Raw genomic sequence first — 22,998 nt, 5'->3', positions numbered from 1 at the left:
ACTGGGGTTTAAACCCTGCTAGCTAGCGAAGCACTAATATCAACTGTTAAACAACAGATTGGAGATTAAAATAATAATCAGATTTGTCTAATTTTAAATGAACACAAAAAATAGAGATCTAAAAAAAAATCTCTTTGCTATGGTTAAATAAATGTTCAGTGATATCTTACAAAGATTTCGCAATTTTGGCACAATTTTTTTCTCTTTAAGAAAAGAGAAAAAATTGCGGCAAAAAATGACAACTAGTAAATACACCAAGTTTCGGCATGCTAGCATGTGTGTAAGTATTTAAAACAAGTGTGTTACAACTACGTTGTGACCCTGCCCTCCTCTATACCTGTGCCATTAATCAACCTGTGATTTTAGCTCAACTGTGTTCAAATTAATATTCCACCACCCCCAAGAGAATCAAAAAAATCATAATTAAAGGAACAAAGACAGTGTCTTTCAACAGCAAAATGTAGCAGGTTTTCTGAACGAATGATGTTAGCGGTGGCCGTAAAGCGCTGGATCGGAGAGAAACAGCTGGTGGTTGAGGGGCAGGAGTGCTGCAGATGCATGTTAATCGAAGAGCTCGCAGCGTACCGTCACACAGGAAGCAGTTCATTAGGACTCGAGTGCTTTTATATGTTCAACATGCTCGCTTCTGCAAGCACCAACAGATGAGCTAATATGTATGCAGGATGTAAACAAAACAGCACAGTTGTCAAGACGCATGGACGACGAGCAAGCGTAGGAGAGGGAGAGCGAGATGTTCACAATCTACAGGCCACCCCAAATCTTCCACAAATTGGGGTTTCTTCACACATTTGAGCGTATTCAACAATTTTAAATAATTTGGTATATATATATATATATATATATATGAAGAGTTCAGATGCAAAAGCCTCTAAGTGCCATTTAAAATTTTCTTCTAGAATGATCATTTTTATCAAGCTTGTATATTTAAGTTCAGTAATTTCACTTAAATGGCAATGATAATTACCTATTAATTGTTATTTAAGTGAAATTACTGAACTTAAATATACAAGTTTGATAAAAATCATCATTAAAGAAGAAAATTTCAAATGGCATTTAGAGGCTTTTGCATCTGAACTCTTCATATATATATATATATATTTGGTATATATTATTTGGTAATATAGATTGCATCAAAGCAGCTTCACAGTATTGATCCAAACATAACAATGTTCGTTTCTTAGTGGAGATCCCCATATTAGAATATATTTAATTGGAGTAAAAATGAAATATATTTAAACTTGTTCAATTCTCTTAGTTTAATTACTAAATTGAATTGCCAAAAATGTCTATCTCGGTATGTCAAATATGGTTATTGCATGGTTTTATCGCCATTAGAGATATAAAAAAAAAATTAAAACAAGTAACATTAATTGAATTGGTACACTTGATGAGTAACTACATTTGAGCCCTTTCTACAAATGACCTTGACGAAATTTCATACAGATTATTGCATTCAATGCCTTTGTCAAACCCTGCTACTACAGTTATTGTAAGACTATTGTGCGTGTTTAATAATAATAATAATGATAAATTTTTAAAAATCATCCATTTAACAAGGGTGACGAGCAGTTATTGGCCAATGATCTCATCATGGCCAAATATCAGTCAATTTCATGTATACTAAGTATATTAAAATATTCTTATAAGTGATGTGTATATTACATATATCTAAATATACAGGATTTCAACTATAAAACAGCTATTATAACGTTTTAATCCCTAGAAGTTGACAGTCAAAAGTTTCTAAAGTTTAAGCACTGACTGATGTTCACTGATCGTTAGTGTTTGTACCCCATTAAACTGAGAATTGAAGTGCTTTCTCATGTTCAACCCTCTTTGTTCTTCTGCATACATGGAGCATGAATACTAAATGTGTTATATAAACATTGCATATGACATTCATGTAATATATGAACCATTTGCAATGTTTGAATGCCATATTGAGGCCTGCTGGTGCTAACGGGAGGGAGAGACGCTGGAAGAGATAAATAGAAGGCGGGTATTTCACTTGCTCTGAAATATGAGTTATGAGTAATATCCTGAAGTGCAATTAATTGAGTCCTATGGCTGACAGCAGACTAAATCTGCCATGATGAAGCTGTACCCAGGAGACACCGGAGCAAATAGTTCATACACTTAATACAGAGACCTGACAGATCTGTTTTGTTAAGCGGGAGGTGGGCCAAAACACCAGTATTCAATGCTTTACGAATATTAATTTCTCTTTTGTGAATGTTGGGTGCTTTCACTGCTTAACTCCATCTAAAAGTAAATTAATCTGCATTTTGCATTTTTTTTTTATTTTATTTTATGAGCTTAGAAAAAAGGGTTCTATATATGAAGCATAGGGTTCTTTACTCGACTCCAAAGAACCTTTCATATTAAAAAAAAGGTTCTATAATGATTAGAAAGAACCCTTTTGGCACAAAGGTTCTTTATAGGCTATTATTCATCCACATATTACATTATTCTGCAGCATTTTGTAGCTGTAATTAAACTGTTGTAGTAACTTAATTTCACATTTTAATCATGCTGATTTTTGGTGGAGAAAAACTGAAACGGCGCTCTTTGTGTGATATTGATTATACATAAAAAGATATAAATATATACATATTCTAACCCCCATATCTTGAATTTTGGGATAAACATGCATTGATGTTTGTCTATAATATGAAATATTTAATCCGGAAAGGACAAAACAAATGGTAATGAATGAACCCAAAAGGTTCCATATAGAACCTTTTTCCTGGTAACAAAGAATTCTTATTATTGAACCCTTAAAAAGGCTTCTGTATAGAACCTTTTAGGGGTTCCAAAGATGTATCGCTGATAGAACCTTTGAAGATTCTATATAGAACCTTTTCTTCTAAGAGTGTCTGTTATTCCACATTTGGACGAGATGTGCTCTTCAATGTGCCAACCATTTTCATAATCACATTTTTATCTATTAGGTGTTGTAGCCCTAACCTAAAACATCCAAATATTTTAAGTTGTATTCAAGGCAGCCGTTTAAATATTACATTCTCCTCCTTATAGGCTTTATCATATGTTTAGATCTATCTACTGAAAATCTATGCAAAATTGTGCATATTTAATGAGATGATGTACAAATTTCGAAAACGTATAATACATTTTTTATATATACTTGTGTAAGTAATCAACTGAAGAAGTTTCATGGTGATCTATTATTTAAAAATTTCACTAGTGTCTCGCCTTAAAAGTTGGCATTTTGCAAATATATATACATAAAAAAGGCAGTGAGCCTCCAATATATCTTTGCTCTGACCCTTATCTAGAAACTTAATTTCCTCATTTTGATTGCCTACTTACAAAAAAAAAAAAAAAAACTAGGGGAAAATGGTCCAACGACTGAGCAAGGCAATTGACCATTCGCTAAGCCCCGCCCTCCCTAGTTACTGTTGCTACGCCTGTCAAGCTTTCGCAGCTGGCCCATCTATTATAGTGTGGATGCACCCGGTATCAGACATTTCGATGAGATAATTAGTAATTTTCGGCGAACAAGTGAAAATATCTGAGAGAGCAAGACAAAAGGGACTACAGTATGCATTCGAGGGATATATTCACGACATTATATGCAACCGATTAGGGAATAATTTCTTAAAAATTGAAGTTAAAGCCTAACGTTATAGTCCCAGCGCAAGCAGCAGCGCCTCATACGCTGACCGTTCAAATGGGAGACACAAATTGAGGAACAGCTGTGTTCATACACAGCAGGGTATGTGAAAATAATCTTAATAATTATAAATCAAACAGCTTATCAATAAATCTTGTGGAATAACACTAATACCGGGAGAGCCGCGATCGGATTGGGTTAAGTTAAGGGGTCACATTAGTAGGACGTCAATTAACAAAATGCTGAAATATATTTTAAAGTATGTCAGTGAGCCTTTGTCTTGTCTCTTTAATCGTCTTATTTTACGTTATCATTATGACCAAAGAACCGTAAAAATGTCCAACCTGTGGTTTTGTTAAGCATGTCGACATTAGCTACCAGTAGTTGTGAATGGGTCTCGCACATCGCCACGGGACGCTAGATCACGCCAATCATTTTTCCCCTTGGCTTTTAGATTTTCTGGAAGGAAAACAATTCCTCTCCCCCGTCCAAACTTTTAATATACCGGTATCAGATTTGCACAATCCATACGCACAATGCTTCAGCATGTTCCCTCGTTCGAAAGCTTGCCAGACCTCCCGCGCATAGTTACGGTTGCTATGACATGATTGGCCAGTGGCGGTTTTCGGGCGTGGCTTAGCGAAGGGTCAATTTGGTGGCCATTTTGATATACAAATTAGAAGGTTAAAAACTCAAAATTGCGCTTGGGAAACATTTTTTTGGACTCGGCACCCTTGAAATATGTAAGGAAGGCCGGTTCCCGACTTGTACCCATTAGTGTTGTCAAAAAACTCGGTACTTCGGTACCAAGTCGATACTAAAAAAAAAATAAATGTTACGGTACCAGCTTTTCTAGGTACCGAGTACCAGGTTAATCCAGTTCTGTTCTAGACGCGATGTCTGAAACGTGCACAGTTGCGTCCTCTTTATAACGCTGATATGGCTCTCTCTCTCTGAATCCACTTGTTGGAACGAAAGGAGGAAAGAGCCACATATGGAAATATTTTGGATTAGGCTAATGTCACGTTGCCATAAGAGGCCGATTATATGCAAATTCGCAATTTCAAATATAGGCGCGATTCAAGCGCGCTCATAATAAAAACTCGTTGGCGTTGCATAGCAACGACAGACGCCGCGTGAGAGCAAGCGCTTTGGAAAGAATAAGAACGCGCAAAAATATAATTAAAAAAGACGCGCGACATGTGAACGGCCCCTAAAGTGCTTTCGGGGTAGTTTTACGAGTACATGAGCACAGTAGTATCCACCCGACACCAGAGTACTGGTATTAGTATCGATGCATCCCTAAATTATGTCATTTAATGTCAGTGCCAGTTCTAGGCGTATTCTTGCCTTTATAACTCAGCAGGTTTAAAAAGCCTTTTTAAAATTAAATATGAATGCAGTTTTAGATTAAATAAAAGGACAGTCAAGTCAAATAAAACATGTTTTATGGTAATGCTACAAAGATAACATTCATCAACATTACTTAGTTATCAACACATTGAGTGAACAATATATTTTTACAACAAATGTTTGAAAATGTTATTTATTACAAACACCTGATTGTTCATGTTTGTTCACTTAATTCATTGTGCATTAAATAAATAATGGATTAAAACTTTACAAACAACTTTAAAAATGTGTTCGTGTATACTATTGTTTATTTTAGGTCATTTTATCTCATCTTTTTCTAAAGTGTTTATAATACAAATGTACAGTTTCCATACTTGTAACCGTGATAAACACTTAAATATATGTAAATTTAAACTAAGCTTTGGTACCGAAATTGGTACTGAGAACCGTGAATTTTAACTGGTATTGGTACCGAATACTGAAATTTTGGTACCGTGACAACACTAGTACCCATAAATGCTCCTCACTTCTTATAGAAGGCCATTTTTCTGAAATCCGTCTAGTCTATACGCCTTATACGCCTGATTTTTAATGAGAATGAAAGCGAGGCTGTGAGGGATAGACTTGCATCTCTTCAATGGGCTGTATTGTTATTTAATGGGTTTTCGTTTTGTTCTGCTCATGAAACAGTGGAAAAATATCTTTCCAAGAAATTTTAGTTGACAAAAAAACTCCCGACAATATAATCTGTGGAAAATTGTAAGTAATATAGCCGCTTTTTACAGCGGATGCCATTGGAAACACGGTAAGTCTATCCCTCACAGTCTCACTTTCATACCGGTCATGGCGCTGCTCTGAATAAGGTCTATTATATCGGTTTTTCAGTAAATGAGTAACTGTTTCCAGCGACGAGGTCGACCCTATGCATCTTTGGCTCTTTTGCCCCACATGTGGAATACAGTCACCTGATGGATGGGGAGGTGAGGGTGGTCCTCCTCTGGGAGCTCCTCCTCACCAACACACTCCATATTTAACACCGCTCCCATTGGTCTCATTTATTCTCTCGAAACACAAACCACTGATTATTCACGCTCGTTATATGGCTGCACGATACCAATTAGTGGCCTGAAGAAAATGTACCACTGGATATGATTGGTATATTGAAGTCAGATAGACCTAAACGAAATTTCCACGCTGATTGTTGGAAATGACGCCCAATGTTTGGAGTTGGGTAATTACATTTACACCTCCCCTCCCTTCTTCACTCGCTCTCTCCCTCCGCCACTCCACACTTCTCTTAATCGGCTTGTAAAATGATGTCACCTTCCTTTGTGTTCAGCAGTTTTCTGTTAGCGCCACTTGTCTTGATTAATCAAAAAAGGCACGGGTCATCGTAATGGCCCAACATAGAGGTGGAACCTGAGAAAGCGCAAAAAGCTTTTAGGGATCTCGGCAAGGACAATCAAACCTAATGAAATCAGCTGTCACTGCTAAGCTTGCAAAACTGTGAAGTCCGACTTGGGAGAGAAGCGCGGGCTAATTAGATTTTTGCCGGCTGTAATGGATAAATGTGGTGAGGTTCGGGAGCTCGGGGAGGGGCGGAGCGGACAACAGACTCCCGTAAGCTGATTGCACAGACACCTTTCCTCTTTCGGCTTGATAGAACTTCTAGATAAAGAAGTGCCGAGGTAAAGTGATGATCCGTGAATCCGAGAGAGGATGGGATCGTTATGATCTTGGGTGTTTTTCTTCCTTAGCCAACTGATAGGATACGCTCTTCGATAGTTTGTTGTTTACACTGAATAAGTCATCTACGGCCGTGACATTTAATATTGCAAAATAAAGTCTCGTTCATACTACACGATTTTAACCCTTGAGGTTTTTTCCTAAAACGTTCGATTTTTGACATCTTGATTAATTTCAAAAGGCTGTATCTTAAAAGTGAAACAAGATACATTCTGTAAATTAGATAAATATTAAAGCTACACTGTGTAGCTCTTTTAGTTTATTCTTAGCTTAAACATTTAGCTCTTTCAAAAATATGTGTGCTCATTAAAGGAGTAGTTCACTTTTGAAAAAACTTTTGCTGATAATTTACGCACCCCCATGTCATCCAAGATGTCCACGTCTTTCTTTCCTCAGTCGAAAAGAAATTTAGGTTTTTGATGAAAACATTCCAGGATTTTTCTCCATATAATGGACTTCAATGGGAACCAAACGGTTCAAGGTCCAAAAGACTGTTTCAGATGCAGCTTCAAATGTCTTTAAACGATATCAGACGATGAATAAGGGTCTTATCATGCGAAACGATCGGTTATTTCAAAACTTATTCCAAAAATTTAACTTTTCTAAGGACAAATGCTAGCCTTGCTCTATTCTCTGAGGCGCGTTTGTAACGTCACGTAATACGTAATTACGTTCAAAAGGTCACGGGCGACGTAGCCGGAAGTACAGAATCAAAATCGTCCGACATCGTTGTTTTTCCTTTTAATTCCTTTTTTTGTAAACGGTGTTTGAGCTAGTTTGCACGTTCAACCTATGCGTTCAACTTGTAAACACTGACTCTGTACTTTCGGCTACGTCGCCCGTGACCTTTTGAACGCAATTACGTAATACGTGACGTTGCAAACGCGCCTCACAGAATAGAGCAAGGCTAGCATTTGTCCTTAGAAAAGTTACATTTTTGGAATAAGTTTTGAAATAACCGATCGTTTCGCACGATAAGACCCTTATTCATCGTCTGGTGTCGTTTAAAGACATTTGAAGCTGCATCTGAAACAGTTATTAACTGTCTTTTGGACCTTGAACCATCCGGGTTTTTTTTCGCGCCCGGCGTTTTTACTGGTCGCTGGGAGTTGAAAAATTTTCAACTTTGGATAAAACGCAGCGCTCATCACTGTCACTTTTTACCCAGCCGTCCAATCACAGTGGAGGAGGGGCGGGACTAATACCACACCGACCAACTGTCACAACATTCAAACTGCTGCGGATATTCTGTATCATAGCAACGAAACGTCTCAACGGAAAAAACGCTGCGCTGCCAAAACACTCAAGCACGCCGTCTTCAGCAGAGCGTCTAGCGTTTTCAGCAGTGTTGTAGTCGAGACCACCTCACTCGAGTCCAAGTCGACACCGAGACCAGAGAGAGTCGAGTCCGAGTCAAGACCGAGTCCATAGAGAGTCGAGCCCGAGACCAGAGACGGTCGAGTCCGAGTCGAGACCGAGACCAGTGAGGGTTGATTACCTAATTTACTTTTATTTACTTAGAGAAATACTTTTTTTTTTTTACTGAATTTACTCCGAGTTAAAAAAAATATGATCAGTTTAGGGTAAAAAGGCCACATAGTAGGTGGTGTTACAAGTAATTTTATTACAATTTGTCATGCGCAATTGCGCACTAGAAAATCACCAATCACTGGGCGTGTCAATCAATTTAAAGAAATATTTTATTAACATTCATTAATAATCATGAAAAATATTTTTAATTGAACTCGAGTGGACTCGGGAACAAGTCCGAGTCCTAAAAAAAAAATGTTCGAGTACGAGTCAATTCCGAGTCCAAATGCACACGAGTCCATGACAAGACCAACACCATTAAAATATGGTCTCGAGACCGAGTCCGAGACGAGTCCGAGTCTCGAGTACTACAACACTGGTTTTCAGCTGGCTAAAAACGCTTTGGTGGACACACGGCCTTATATTAGTTAATTTTTTAGGCCTGATTGTGTTTAAAAGTTCAGCAAAATGGATCTCGGTAACATTTCAAGATCAGCGCTTCTCACTTGTTGGGTCACGATTGTTACTTTTGTACAATAAAACAAAAATACATGTTTGTGTGTGTGTGTGCGTGTGAAACAACTGATCTAGTTTCAAGACCGAGTCATGAGTTACTTGCCGTCTCACAAGATTTGACAACAGCATGCTCTATTCTGTCTCCAGATGTGGGCCAACAAAATAACCACTGATGTATTTCTCCGTCTAGTCTGAGGCTGCCTGTCTTTGATCTGCGGGTTTTGTAGATCTGACCTGGAGTTGAAAGTTACAGACTTTGAAACATTAGATGGGCCACAGATTTAGGGTGAAGTAGTGTCTGATTCAACCCGAGAAACCTACAATCACCCGGGGATGACCCCTTTACACTGCGAATGAACCTTGGTGAAAGGAAAAAATCCACTCTGCGAACGCTCCGTCACAGAGCCGCTGTCAAAGCAGGAAGAAAAATGGAAGTCTCTTTATTTGCAGACTGTGAAATTGGCTATATAGGGGAAAAACATTTTGCTCATTTTCAGTGGAGCACTTTGCAGCCCATTTCCACTGCATCTTCTGTAAACATATGTATTTATTCACCTTCCCCCAGTCCCACATTTCAATAAGATGTACGGCAGCGGGTCTTTAATTCGCCGTCAGACGTGTTGATAATAGGTCCCATTTATCAAACACAACTTTTGGCCAGATTTGGGAGGCTAGCTCGGAGGGAAAGACAGATGGAACGGGGATAAGAATGAAACTGTATGAGTGTGTGCAGAAGCGCTGTAAAGTGCAAATAGATCTCGGGGAACGGAAGCGTGAAAGGCGCATGAAAACATCAGTTTGTAATCTCACTCCTGAGAGAGTTGGACATCTTCAAAGGGACCCAATGAGATGTAAGGCAAGTTCAGGGATTTACTCTGGTAGTTTTGCTGGGATTCGGCCCCAGGAGACGGGGGGCCTCTGGACCATATGTACAGCACATGGCTGGTTGCATCTTCTCAGCTGTGGCCATTTTGACTTTTCATTCAAATACCTAATGACTCATGTCGGGTCTTTATTTCCAGTTTTGTAGTTTAAATACAGTGTGTGTAACTTCTTACCTTGTACAGCTGAGTTCTCCTGCTGGTTGCCATTATGTTCAGACTTCACCTCTGGTATCACTGCCTCTAAAACAGTAAAATTACATAATTATACATTATGGATAGAGCCAGACCGATTTATCGGCAGGCCGATATTATCGGCCGATATTAGGCATTTTCCAAACTATCGGTATCGGCAGTTATAATGGCCGATAAATGAATATTTCAAAAATAAAATAAAAATGGACGAAACGCGGTTCAACCATGTCATGAGTGTTGGAGTTGTATAGTTTGTCCACCAGAGGGCACCGATATTCCGATATATCGGCCGATCGAGATATATATATATATATTTTTTTAATTATTTCAGGAATTACAAAAAAAAAGTGCAGGTAAAGGGATAAGCAAGCTGACATTGTAATTATAAGGTAGCTAATAAGGCATGTAGGGACTAATTATTATTTTATTTATCAGAACTTTATTATATTTTGATGTTCCTCTGTTCTGTTGTGACAATAAAAGAAACACGTTTCTTTTTAAAATGCATTATCATATTATTTTAGTTAAAACTCATAAATAACTACAAATAACTAATGTTAGGGAAATCTGTTAATGTTTTGTTGCGTGTTTCTGAAATAATAATAAAAAAAATCGGCCGATATATCGGATTTTAAAACAAACAACAAATATTTGTATTGTTATCGGCCTTCAAAATCCTTTATCGGTCGGGCTGTAATTATGGATAAAGTTGGACCATCTGACATTTTACAACCTGCTAGATTTATTGACCTTGATGCAAAATCATGAGGGTCTTATGGAGGAAATATGATTTGGTGTTCAAAATTTCAAATGTTTATGAGCTTCACAGCTATTTTTTGTAGATTACAAAATTAAAGATTTTTTTTATCGCTACTTTATGCTCCCCAAAAACATGAATTTTGAAAATTATACGTTTAAAAGTGGTGCATCATCTCATTGGACTTAAAGTAAACATGAAAAAGGCTTGCCGACACATTTTGATTCTGAAATACTAAATATTATTGAGCAAAACCTGATATTCAGCGAAAACTGATTTTATCCATTAGGAATTAATTAGAAAAAAAAATAAATGTTAAAAAAGCTTTTGGGTGACTGTTTTGTGTATAAAAAAATAAACTTTTATTCAGCAAGGTTGCATTAAATTGATCAAAATTGACAGTAAACACGTATAATGTTACAACAGATTCCTTTTAAAACATTACATGGTTAAGCACAACTGTTTTCAACATTTATAATAATCATAAATGTTTCTTGAGCAGCAAATCATCACATTATAGTGATTTCTGAAGGATCATGTGGCACTGAAGGGTGGAGTAATGATGCTGAACACTCAATATTCAAATAAAGTTATTTTAGATTGTGATAATATTTCACAATATTCCTATTTTTACTGTTTTTTTTTTTCCAAATAAATGCAGCCTTGGTGAGCATAGACTTTTTAAAAACATTGGCAAACCTTTGAATGGTAGTGCGTATAAATAAATATGTTAAGTAAATTGATTTACTTTTTTTAAATTTTATTTCATGTTGCCTACCTAGTTCAGTTTAGTTGAACTGCATTTGGAAATGATCTCGACAACAAAGGCAGCGTCGCACGGATAAACAAACGAGGAAGTAGTGTTATCTGAGGAGAGATGTGACGTACACATTTAGGGATCTTTTTCTAGCATTGCCCGCAGATGAAAGGCAAAAACAAAAGGCATTTCTCCTAATGAATTCCCGTCTAATCAGCCTTGGCCTAATAATTGCCCGAGCGCAAGAAAATACTTGCAGATGTCTTGAATGTTTTTGTTTTTTTTCTCCATTTAAATTCTGCTTCTGTTAACATATTCACAATTAAACAAGTGTAATCAAAACAACAGCAAGCGATTTGGAAAATGGTTTGGCCTTGATAAGTGCGCGCTTTTAAAGCGTTTATGATAAACATCAGACTCCATTTCCTCAGCTGAGATTATGACGCTAATGCATCGCTAATAGTTATGACTGAGACGGAAATACCAATATCAGCACCAATTAAGAAAATATGAGAAAGGACGTAAGGTTGAATGAAATATTGATGGACAAACCGATAAAAGATCTGAATAGGCAGATCTTGTGAGAGAGAATCACAGGATAGACTGTCTGTGTATGTTACACATGTCCAAACAAGTGTTAAGTCAATAGAGAGCCTAAGTCCTTCCCCTTCCGGTCGACCACCATGGGACCTTATTTCGGAAAAATATTGTATGGTAGTCAATGGCGAGAGACAACAAATATTTTGATCTGGTTTGAATTGTGCCCTGAATTACACATATGATGTTTGTCAATTTAAAAGATACATTTTAAAGTAAAGAAAGTCGCAGTTTGATGTAAAACCGTTGAGGTATAAGACTGTGAAAATACGTAATTACAAAGACTACAAACCCCAAAGGCGCACATTTTCTCCCAATGAATGAAGCTAACTTTACTGAGGCTAATGTCTGTCATTGTTTCTATAGTCTTTCGTTATAATCGTAACGTTACGAGTGTTTTGTACCAGACTGCACACACACGAGCAGCGGATCTCGTTTCGCTTCCCGGGAGATGTAGTTCACAGGGCGATTTTCACATAAAACTAAATGTTACTCTTCTGTTTTATGACAATCTGCGACGTTTTTGACTTTCAGAATTATCTTTTAATTTGACAAACATCATATGTGTAATTGAGGGCACAGTTCAGACGGAATAAAAAGATACAGCAAGTTGTCTCTCGCCATTGAGTACCATTCATATTTTTTTCCGAAATAAGGTCCCATGAGCCGGAAGCGGAGGGGCGGGACTTAGGCTCTCTATATTCTGTTCAGTCACAGCCAGATATAACACGTGGTTTTTAAGAAAATGTATCAAACAAAATTGTTATCACTCACTGATTAACAATTTTGAGTCCATGATAGAAAAAAATGTAGCAATTTTTTTAACCTGTTGATTTCATAACTATATGGAGCTGGATTTTGGACCAATGAGATTTTTATTTACCTTTATTTTACCAGGAAAAATTTGAAATATATTTATGAGCTTCACAGCTATTTTTTGTAGATTACAAAATTAAAGATTTTTTTTATCGCAACTTTATGCTCCCCAAAAATATAAACATGAATTTTGAAAATTATACGTTTAAAAGTGGTGCATCATCTCATTGGACTTAAAGTAAACATGAAAAAGCATGCTTGCCGACACATTTTGATTCTGAAATACTAAATATTATTGAGCAAAACCTGATATTCAGCGAGAACTGATTTTAGCCATTAGGAATTAATTAGATGGTGAAAGAAATCAGAGGTGGAAAAAAGCTTTTGGGTGACTGTTTTGTGTATACAAAAATAAACTTTTATTCAGCAAGGTTGCATTAAATTGATCAAAATTGACAGTAAACACGTATCAAAAAGCAGAAGCCCACCGTTGAGACTCATGCGGAGACTCTCAGGAGATGTGGCCTGTTTGAGAGCCTGTTCCACCTGCTCTCTCCTCTTGGACTCAAACTCCAGAGCCTCCTGCAGTTTCCTCTTTGCCTTCTTTTCCTTCTTCAGACGCTTCTGAATAGTGGCTGAGGGAGACAAGAAAGAGGTTTCAACAAACGTAAAACACTTCGCTCGTTCAGCATGGTGTCTGAAAACACACGGAGACGCCAGCGCACACTCGCATTCACACATTAGAGACTTGAAAGTGCTCATTAGCACTAGCAAAACAAAAACATATGGCGCGCTACGAGCAACAGCTTCCAGAAAGGATATGTAAAAAATTGCAAGGTTTTTAGATGTTCAAATGGAAATATGGCCTAGTTAGCGGTGTTTGGGCACTAGGGCATCACTATTAGTATTACTCATATTCACTAACCCTACACTCTTAAAAAATAAAGGTTTTCTGTAGCGATCCAATGAACCTTTCAGTTCTTAAAGGGATAGTTCACCCAAAAATGAAAATTCTGTCATTTAATTACTCAACTGTTTTTTTTGTTTTTCGATCTATTTATGAAGAGTTTCGTATAGCTGAAAGCTCTCAGATTTCATCAAAAGATCTTCATTTGTGTTCGAATGATGAATGAAAGTCTTACGCCTTTGGAACGACATGAGGGCGAGTAATTAATGACACGATTCCCCTTTAAAACAACCTTTTTTTTGTCTTGTGAAGAACATTTTTAATAATCTGAAGCATTGATGCCAATTGAGAACCTTTATTTTTAAGAGTCCAAGTACGAGTAATCTTAAAAACACTACTTATTAGGGCTGGGTAATAAATATCGATTTCTCGATATTAATCGATTCTCATTTTTACGAACCGATATCGATTCTTAAATCTCAAGAATCGATTAGTCATCCTGTTTCATTTGAATGAATGTGACATTGTATCGCGACTGCGCGCATCCAAAAAATCGCAATAATCTTTGTCCTTTGTTACTATTGATATGAAACAAAGTCTCAATTTTCAAATTACGTCCATTTTCTTTAGAAATTCAAAAACATAAATAGCGTTTTGGCGCTGTGGCGTGAGATCGCTCTGATCTCTCTTCCGGGTTAATAATACCAGTCACAGCGCCAAATAAACATGAATGAGCATCTGAAAGTGTGTTAAAGATAGAGTACAACTTATCGAAATCCAGGTCATGTCACATTGATTCGCTCAATCAGCGTTTCAACCGTGGAAAGACGTCAGTTAAACAGCTTGTAATCAATGTCATCGTCATATTTACCTCAGAAAACCCTCATAAACTCGTTAGTCAGCTCGAAAAATAACTAGAGAGGAGCATTTTGCTAAATATATACACCATATTACATATGCATTATAATCTTAATGTTCTTCAATATTTAATGCATATTTGAATAAATCTGGCATGTTTTATGGCAGCCACCATTTAAATGTTTATATTTCATATTATCTTCTTATTATAAAAATAAATAAAAGTGTAATTTAAGTGTTTGTATAGCTACAAAACAGTTGATTATTACCTTCATATTAGGCTAATGAAGTCTATAGGCTACAACTAGACTCCAATAGTTTACAGCATTAGTTAAGAGATTTGATTTCCTTGATAAAATTTGCTACTTATTGTAACTGATATCCAAAATAATCAATATTGAATCGAATCGAATTGCAAGCTTGTGAATCGAAATCGAATCGAATTGTGAAATTTGTGTCAATATCCAGCCCTACTACTTCTAAAATAACAAGTTTAACCTACCAATTCACATTTATAAGACAACACATCTGTACACACGCCAACACGTGTTCACACAGCACGTTTTCAAACAACACAATCTCTGAATATGTGCAAACATAATCAACTCTGTGTATATGTGGATTCACAGCAATTAACAGCCTTTTGAAACACTCAGACTCTGGCAGAAGACCTTTAGACAAGCTCCCGGCGTGTCGCTCGCTTACAGCGTTAAATGTATGTCCCTTCCTCCTCGCACCTCTAATTACTCGCCTTTGATTGGCCAAATCATCCACCACATAACAGTGCGCATTAAAATAACATGAAATGCTGTAACAGCCATGGCTAATAAATTATTGAGGTGTTTGTACATATTGTCAGAGTTGTTATCCAGCTGAATAATTGGCTTAATTTCTTGGCGCAAACGACGGGAGTTGAATTGGCAGTAAATCCACTAGTGACACGGTTTGGTTGCGATGTAAGGAGAGAATTGGCGGCACACACTCTGAGTGTTCGTCATGCATTAATGTGTTCAATAAAAGAAAATGATGATGATCGTCAGACCAGTGAATTTCCATGAGTCATTAGAGCATACAGAATTTCATAAAATTTCATAAAATCATTTTAAAGATTATTTTACACACTGTTCTTAATGAATACATCCAATTAATTTATACTGTTTGATTATTATAAACATTTATTATAATTATATAGGGCTGGGCAACGCAATTAATCGCGATTAATCACATCCAAAATAAAAGTTTTGTTTAAATAATATATGTGTGTGTACTGTGTATACTTATTTTGTTTAGTTTTAGGACACCTTTAGGTCACCTGATGGAGTTTTAGGACACCATTGGGTCACCTGATGGAGTTTAAGGACACCTTTAGGTCAATTGATGGAGTCTTAGGACACCATTGGGTCACCTGATGGAGTTTTAGGACACCTTTAGGTCAATTAATGGAGTTTTAGGACACCATTGGGTCACCTGATGGAGTTTTAGGACCCCTTTAGGTCAATTAATGGAGTTTTAGGACACCATTGGGTCACCTGATGGAGTTTTAGGACATCTTTAGGTCATCTGATGGAGTTTTAGGACACCATTGGGTCACCTGATGGAGTTTTAGGACACATTTAGGTCACCTGATGGAGTTTTAGGACACATTTAGGTCACCTGATGGAGTTTCAGGACACCTTTAGGTCACCTGATGGAGTTTTAGGACACCTTTAGGTCATCTGATGGAGTTTTAGGACACATTTAGGTCACCTGATGGAGTTTTAGGACACCATTGGGTCACCTGATGAATATACACCTATATAAATATACTTGACTTGACTTAGTGTGTAGTGTGTTTCTACTTCAAAATGTCATATTTAATTCAGTTTTACTCGTCTCCTCTTTGTAATTAGTTTACTAGGAATTTCTGAGTGAAAATTGTTACACCAAATTGATGATAGTTAAATTACGAAGCGTCGTCCAGTTTAATCAGGTGTGTGTACGCACCTCGGCTGTGCAGTTCAGAGGTGAGCTGTCTCTCCAGACTCTCTCTCATCTCTCTTTCTCTGTACAGCTCCATCTTTAACTCCTTGCGTTCCTGTTGCACGTGTTTCTCCTGCACACGGGCATTATCCACAGCCACCTTCAGAAGCCCCTGAGCCGCCAACAGAACACAAGACACAGTCGATTTTAATACACAGATAAACATTCACAATTACCTTATGCAACATGCATACTGTATGTACTTTAAAGCAGTGGTTCGCCAGTCCTCAGGGGTTGCTGGATAACTTAATTTACAATCAAGATGAAAACTGAAATCATATATTACTTTTTCCCCTCCTTAATGTTGTTTTACTAAAGAACTAATACTAATATTGTTTTGTTAAACTTCTGGAATCGTTCACAAAATGAATTATGGTCAATCAATCTACCTATATTGACTCTCCCAGTTTTTGTTAAAGGGATAGTTCACTTTGAAATTAATTTTTGGTATGTTTTATCTTACCTCAAGTGCATCCAAGATGTTGGTGTCTTTGTTTCCGCAGTAGTTTAAATTTTGATATTTTTAGGTCAAACCGTTCTTGTCTGTCAGTCATATAATGGAGGTCTATGGTCACCACCTCAAAGAGCATGCACAGAGACGTCCAAATTAAACATGATTTAATGACTCGTAAATGTAAGTACACATTGATGGCCTAAGACATGAAATGTGTCATGTTTAATTTAGACTTCTCTGTGCATGCTCTTTGAGGTGGTGACCATAGACCTCCATTATGTGGCTGACAGACAAGAACGGTTTGACCTAAAAATATCAAAATTGAAACTACTGCGTAAACAAAGACAAGGTAAGCTAAAACATACCAAAAATTAATTTCAATGTGAACAATCAATTTAATACGATTTTATACTTATCCGTCAGACATGGTTTAGTATGAACTAACTTAATTTTGGACTGAACATTTCCTTACAAACAAAACACACACTGCATGTACCTGGATGTTAGTGAGCAATGTCTCCACTGAAGAGAGGCCGTCTGCAAACAGGAAGGGGGCGGGGAAACCCGGAGGAAGAGTCTGAGTGCCCAGAGGAAGCTTCTCGAACCCTGGCTTCTGCATGGGCAAAGCTAACTGAGCCTCATCTGGCAAAACACAGAACATAATGTATGCTGTGAACAGTCACACCAGTGATTTTATGACTGTCGACATTAACATGGTAACACATGTACCTAATTAAATTTTTCATTTTAATGCACGATTAAAGCTGTTACAAATTACATTTAATTTATTACTATTATTCAGTTTGGCATCATAACTGTTTCGCTGAATTTTTAGAGCAGGATGACTAAAAGTTGCTATACATCACAGAATTTAATTTAAAGCTGGTAAACGAACATTATAAATGAATACCCATTTATTTTACATAACATTTATTAAATTAGAAATACATTAGTTAAAAATAAAACCTTTATGATTTTTTTTATTGTAATGTGATAAAAAATATTATTTTTTAAACTTTTTTTTCTTTAGTTTTTTTTTAAATATATATTTTTAAATATTAAAAAAAAATTTTTTACATTTTTTTTAAACTTACAGAATCAAGAAGTTCTGTAAGTTTAAAAAAAAATGTAAAAAATATTTTTTTAATATTTAAAAAATATATATTTAAATATATATAATAAATATATATAGTTTATAATATTTTTCAAAAAATAAAGAAATTGTTAAAAGTCACGGAAGTAAACACTATAACCAACAGTAATCTGGAAAAAGGCAAATGAAAACTTTTGTACATCATTAACAATAAAAGAAAACATTTATTAACAAAATACTGATGTGTACATTTTATCTAACGGTATTTAAGAACGATTTTTTTTTGAAGTTGTAAATAAAACAAGAAAATACAATTAACGTCAGGTTTTTTTTTTGTTTTGTTTACGAACAGGATTCTCAAATATTCCCCCCTCTCTCCAATTGGCCAAACACATAGCTCCACCCCCAAACTCACACCATTGGTTGATGTGATGTTGCTGTGTTGGTCAGATCCCTCAAACAGAGCAATCTTTTAATGTTGCCAGTTATAGACCATTTCACAAGATGTAAACAACACTGGTCCAGAAACACTTCCTGTTTCAGTTTGTAACTGTTTTCTTTATTTCACATGTAAAGAAAAAAATCTTAAAGATGTTTGTTTAACTTTTTGATTCAGTTTTAAATGTTCTGTTGGTTGCATTTTATCCCAGCTTTTATGTAGTGTTAAAAAAACTGAAACAGGAAGTGCTTCTGGACCAGTGTTGTTTACATCTTGTGAAATGGTCTATAAATCAACCACTTAGTCTACATAACAAACTGGGATAGAAGAATGCACTTCGAGTTACACCGTACACATTTACGTACCGTAAATGCGAATATCACACAGCGGGGAAAATATAAACCGAGTGTTTCCGATGAAACGGAAAGCTGCTGTGTCTAAACCTCCACATAGTTGTTAATCTCTTATTTTCACACACACGATCCATATTTTACCCACAAGCCCCATAGGCAACTCCTCCCACCCACAATGCCAGGCCACAAACTACAGCCCCACTGCACCAGCAATAACAGATAGAACTGGGGCTGAATAAGAACGAGCGAGCAGTCATGATTCACCCCGGCTAATCTGGCCAGCGCGCGTCGACACGGCCCGTCCAGGGCTCCCTACGCAAGACAAATAGGACGGCTGGGGTGGGAATTGTGATGACAGTGTATCACGGGTCACATCGATTTCCCCGCCGCACGCCCCTCCAGATAACCCTGCGCTGCTTTCTGCCCATTGTTCATACCCCAGCTGTCCCACCAGCTATAAATTTCCCCCCTTCCTCACTCGCCACGGCAAAGGGCATTAAAGAAGAGAGGAGCCGAGAGAAAAGGGGGAAGAACTCGCCCTCCTCCTCCTCCTCTCCTTACAGGTTGACAGTGTGTGATTAAGTTTTTGGTGCCGGCTGAAAGTGGCGAGCAGATGAAGGTCACACAGATAGAGTGTGAAGAGGAAAGCGTGCGAGAGGAAGAAGGATAGGGTGAGAAAAGGGGTGAGCGGAAGGGGACGCTGGAGAGAGAGGTGTGAGATAAAGATGGAGGTGAAGACCGCAGAAGTGTTTAAAAGCGCAAGAGTGTGTGTGTGTGTGTGTATCAGTCACGGCCGTGCGTCTGTTCTAGGGATGGGCAACGATTAATCGCATCCAAAATAAAAGTTTGAGTTTACATAATATATGTGTGTATGTGTATATATAAATACCCACACATGCATATATTTATTCACAATTAATATTATATATAAATATAAATATTTGATATATTAACACATTTTTCATAAATATGAAAGAAATATGTGCATGTATATATTTTATATATATTTATTCACAATTAATATTATATATTAATATTTGATATATTAACACATTTTTCATAAATATGAAAGAAATATGTGCATGTATATATTTTATATATATTTATTCACAATTAATATTATATATAAATATAAATATTTGATATATTAACACATTTTTCATAAATATGAAAGAAATATGTGCATGTATATATTTTATATATATTTATTCACAATTAATATTATATATAAATATTTGATATAAGAACACATTTTTCATAAATATGAAAGAAATATGTGCATGTATATATTTTATATATATTTAGTCACAATTAATATTATATATAAATATTTGATGTATTAACACATTTTTCATAAATATGAAAGAAATATGTGCATGTATATATTTTATATATATTTAGTCACAATTAATATTATATATTAATATTTGATATATTAACACATTTTTCATAAATATGAAAGAAATATGTGCATGTATATATTTTATATATATTTATTCACAATTAATATTATATATAAATATTTGATATATTAACACATTTTTCATAAATATGAAAGAAATATGTGCATGTATATATTATATATATATTTAGTCACAATTAATATTATATATTAATATAAATATTTGATATATTAACACATTTTTCATAAATATGAAAGAAATATGTGCATGTATATATTTTATATATATTTATTCACAATTAATATTATATATTAATATTTGATATATTAACACATTTTTCATAAATATGAAAGAAATATGTGCATGTATATATTTTATATATATTTATTCACAATTAATATTATATATAAATATAAATATTTGATATATTAACACATTTTTCATAAATATGAAAGAAATATGTGCATGTATATATTTTATATATATTTATTTGCAATTAATATTATATATAAATATAAATATTTGATATATTAACACATTTTTCATAAATATGAAAGAAATATGTGCACGTATATATTTTATATATATTTATTCACAATTAATATTATATATAAATATAAATATTTGATGTATGAATAACACATTTTTCATAAATATGAAAGAAATATGTGCATGTATATATTTTATATATATTTATTCACAATTAATATTATATATAAATATTAATATTTGATATATTAACACATTTTTCATAAATATGAAAGAAATATGTGCATGTATATATTTTATATATATTTATTCACAATTAATATTATATATAAATATAAATATTTGAAATATTAATAACACATTTTTCATAAATATGAAAGAAATATGTGCATGTATATATTTTATATATATTTATTCGCAATTAATATATATAAATATAAATATTTGATATATTAACACATTTTTCATAAATATGAAAGAAATATGTGCATGTATATATTTTATATATATTTAGTCACAATTAATATTATATATAAATATAAATATTTGATATATTAACACATTTTTCATAAATATGAAAGAAATATGTGCATGTATATATTTTATATATATTTATTCACAATTAATATTATATATAAATATAAATATTTGATATATTAATAACATATTTTTCATAAATATGAAAGAAATATGTGCATGTATATATTTTATATATATTTATTCACAATTAATATTATATATAAATATAAATATTTGATATATTAATAATACATTTTCCATGTGTGGGTATTTATATATACAACTTAATTATACACACTACACACACATATATTATGTAAACACAAACTTTTATTTTGGATGTGATTAATCGTTGCCCATCCCTAGTCTGTTCCCTGTGTTCAATCGCAGACAATGCAGGATTTAAAGTCAACATGCAAATTTGAGTTTTCCTGTTAAAAATACGGTAACAACATTTTAGTTTTTACAGACTTTTAACCGTATTTAATTTTACAGCAATAATCTGATATAATGTTAATTTACTGACCTTTTGAAGTATTAATATCTGTTTTATTCCATTGTAATAGACTGACAGCCAACAATGAGCCACATGATCAATAAAAGCTCTTCCACTAGAGAGTTAATACTAAGTGTGATTCACACTCATTAAACACCATCATGGCAATTTAACAACATTAAATGTAACATAAAACCCTAATGTACATAACTGTTTGGAAAAAACTTAGAAACTTATGAAGAAGCAGTTATTTAAAAAATAAAAAAAAAACATTAAATGTGAAGTGTCACGCAGGGAATTGTGGGAATGTTCATTTATATTTTTTCAGTACTTGTTCTTTTTCACTTCCAAAAACTGTAAATTTAACGGTATTTTACAGTAAAATTACAATAAATGTACCGTTTTATATACATCACAGTTATTTACCGTATATAGTAAGGAAACTTTCTGTTAACCAATAAACAGTTTTTCACTTTAGCGTTTTAATTCTTTTACCGTTAAAATCACGATCATTTTTTACAGTGTGTTTGTGGTCTTATTGTGTGTGATTCATCACTGCACATGATTGCGAAGAAAAATATGTCTTCATAATCATTCATATAAACTGAAATGGCTGTAGTTTGTGCAGCTTGTCATGTGAGTGAGTCTTGTTCACAGCAAGGAGAGACAGAAAGGAGGTGGATGAATTATTAATGTGTAAACATGTCTGATATATTAATTAATTGTATATCTGATCATTTAAAATTAGGTAAAGATGTTTTGGAAGTCTGCTTTAGCAACTTTTGCATCTATACTTTGTTGGATATACTGTATAGTACATCGCACTTTACCTGCATACATACAAAACACCAAGTGTGTGTATATGTGTGTGTATATATATAAAATATATAATAATATATATATATATATACATATATCCAATATAATATCCAACTTTATTCGTATACACACTCACGTAAAGCGATATATACTGTATAGCAAATCTCAACTGCCTGGTTTTTATTTCATCCCGAAAGGTAATTATATTATTGCCCAGCCCTTTATATAAATTTGCATATGCAAGTAATGTCCAACTCCAACTTCATCTTCATACATACAGTACACATGCGTAAAGCGATGAATACTATTTAGCAGATCTCAACAGCTTGATTAATAAAATCGAACG

At 34.8% G+C, this 22,998-nt stretch overlaps 1 protein-coding gene and 1 long non-coding RNA gene across 3 annotated transcripts in view; one reads left to right on the top strand and one right to left on the bottom strand.

Annotated features, from left to right (window-relative positions):
* The window catches only part of dacha (dachshund a), a 186,364-nt gene that overhangs the window by 2,742 nt on the left and 160,624 nt on the right, over positions 1-22,998 (bottom strand). For both annotated transcript variants that reach the window (XM_039676399.2, XM_089123736.1), the window contains 4 exons: positions 17,538-17,683; positions 16,552-16,699; positions 13,292-13,438; positions 9,859-9,924 (listed from right to left, as the gene is read on the bottom strand). In XM_039676399.2, the coding sequence (XP_039532333.2) occupies positions 9,859-9,924; positions 13,292-13,438; positions 16,552-16,699; positions 17,538-17,683 (507 nt within the window). The remainder of the gene's footprint in view (positions 1-9,858; positions 9,925-13,291; positions 13,439-16,551; positions 16,700-17,537; positions 17,684-22,998) is intronic.
* LOC120482269 (uncharacterized) overlaps positions 1-22,998 on the top strand; it is a 191,894-nt gene that overhangs the window by 36,137 nt on the left and 132,759 nt on the right. The window lies entirely within an intron of this gene.

Source organism: Pimephales promelas, chromosome 19 (genome assembly GCF_988280905.1).
Source record: "Pimephales promelas chromosome 19, fPimPro1.hap1.1, whole genome shotgun sequence".
In the NCBI taxonomy this organism is placed as follows: domain Eukaryota; kingdom Metazoa; phylum Chordata; class Actinopteri; order Cypriniformes; family Leuciscidae; genus Pimephales; species Pimephales promelas.
Note: the sequence above shows the minus strand (reverse complement) of the source record. Positions and strands in the feature narration are given on the sequence as shown.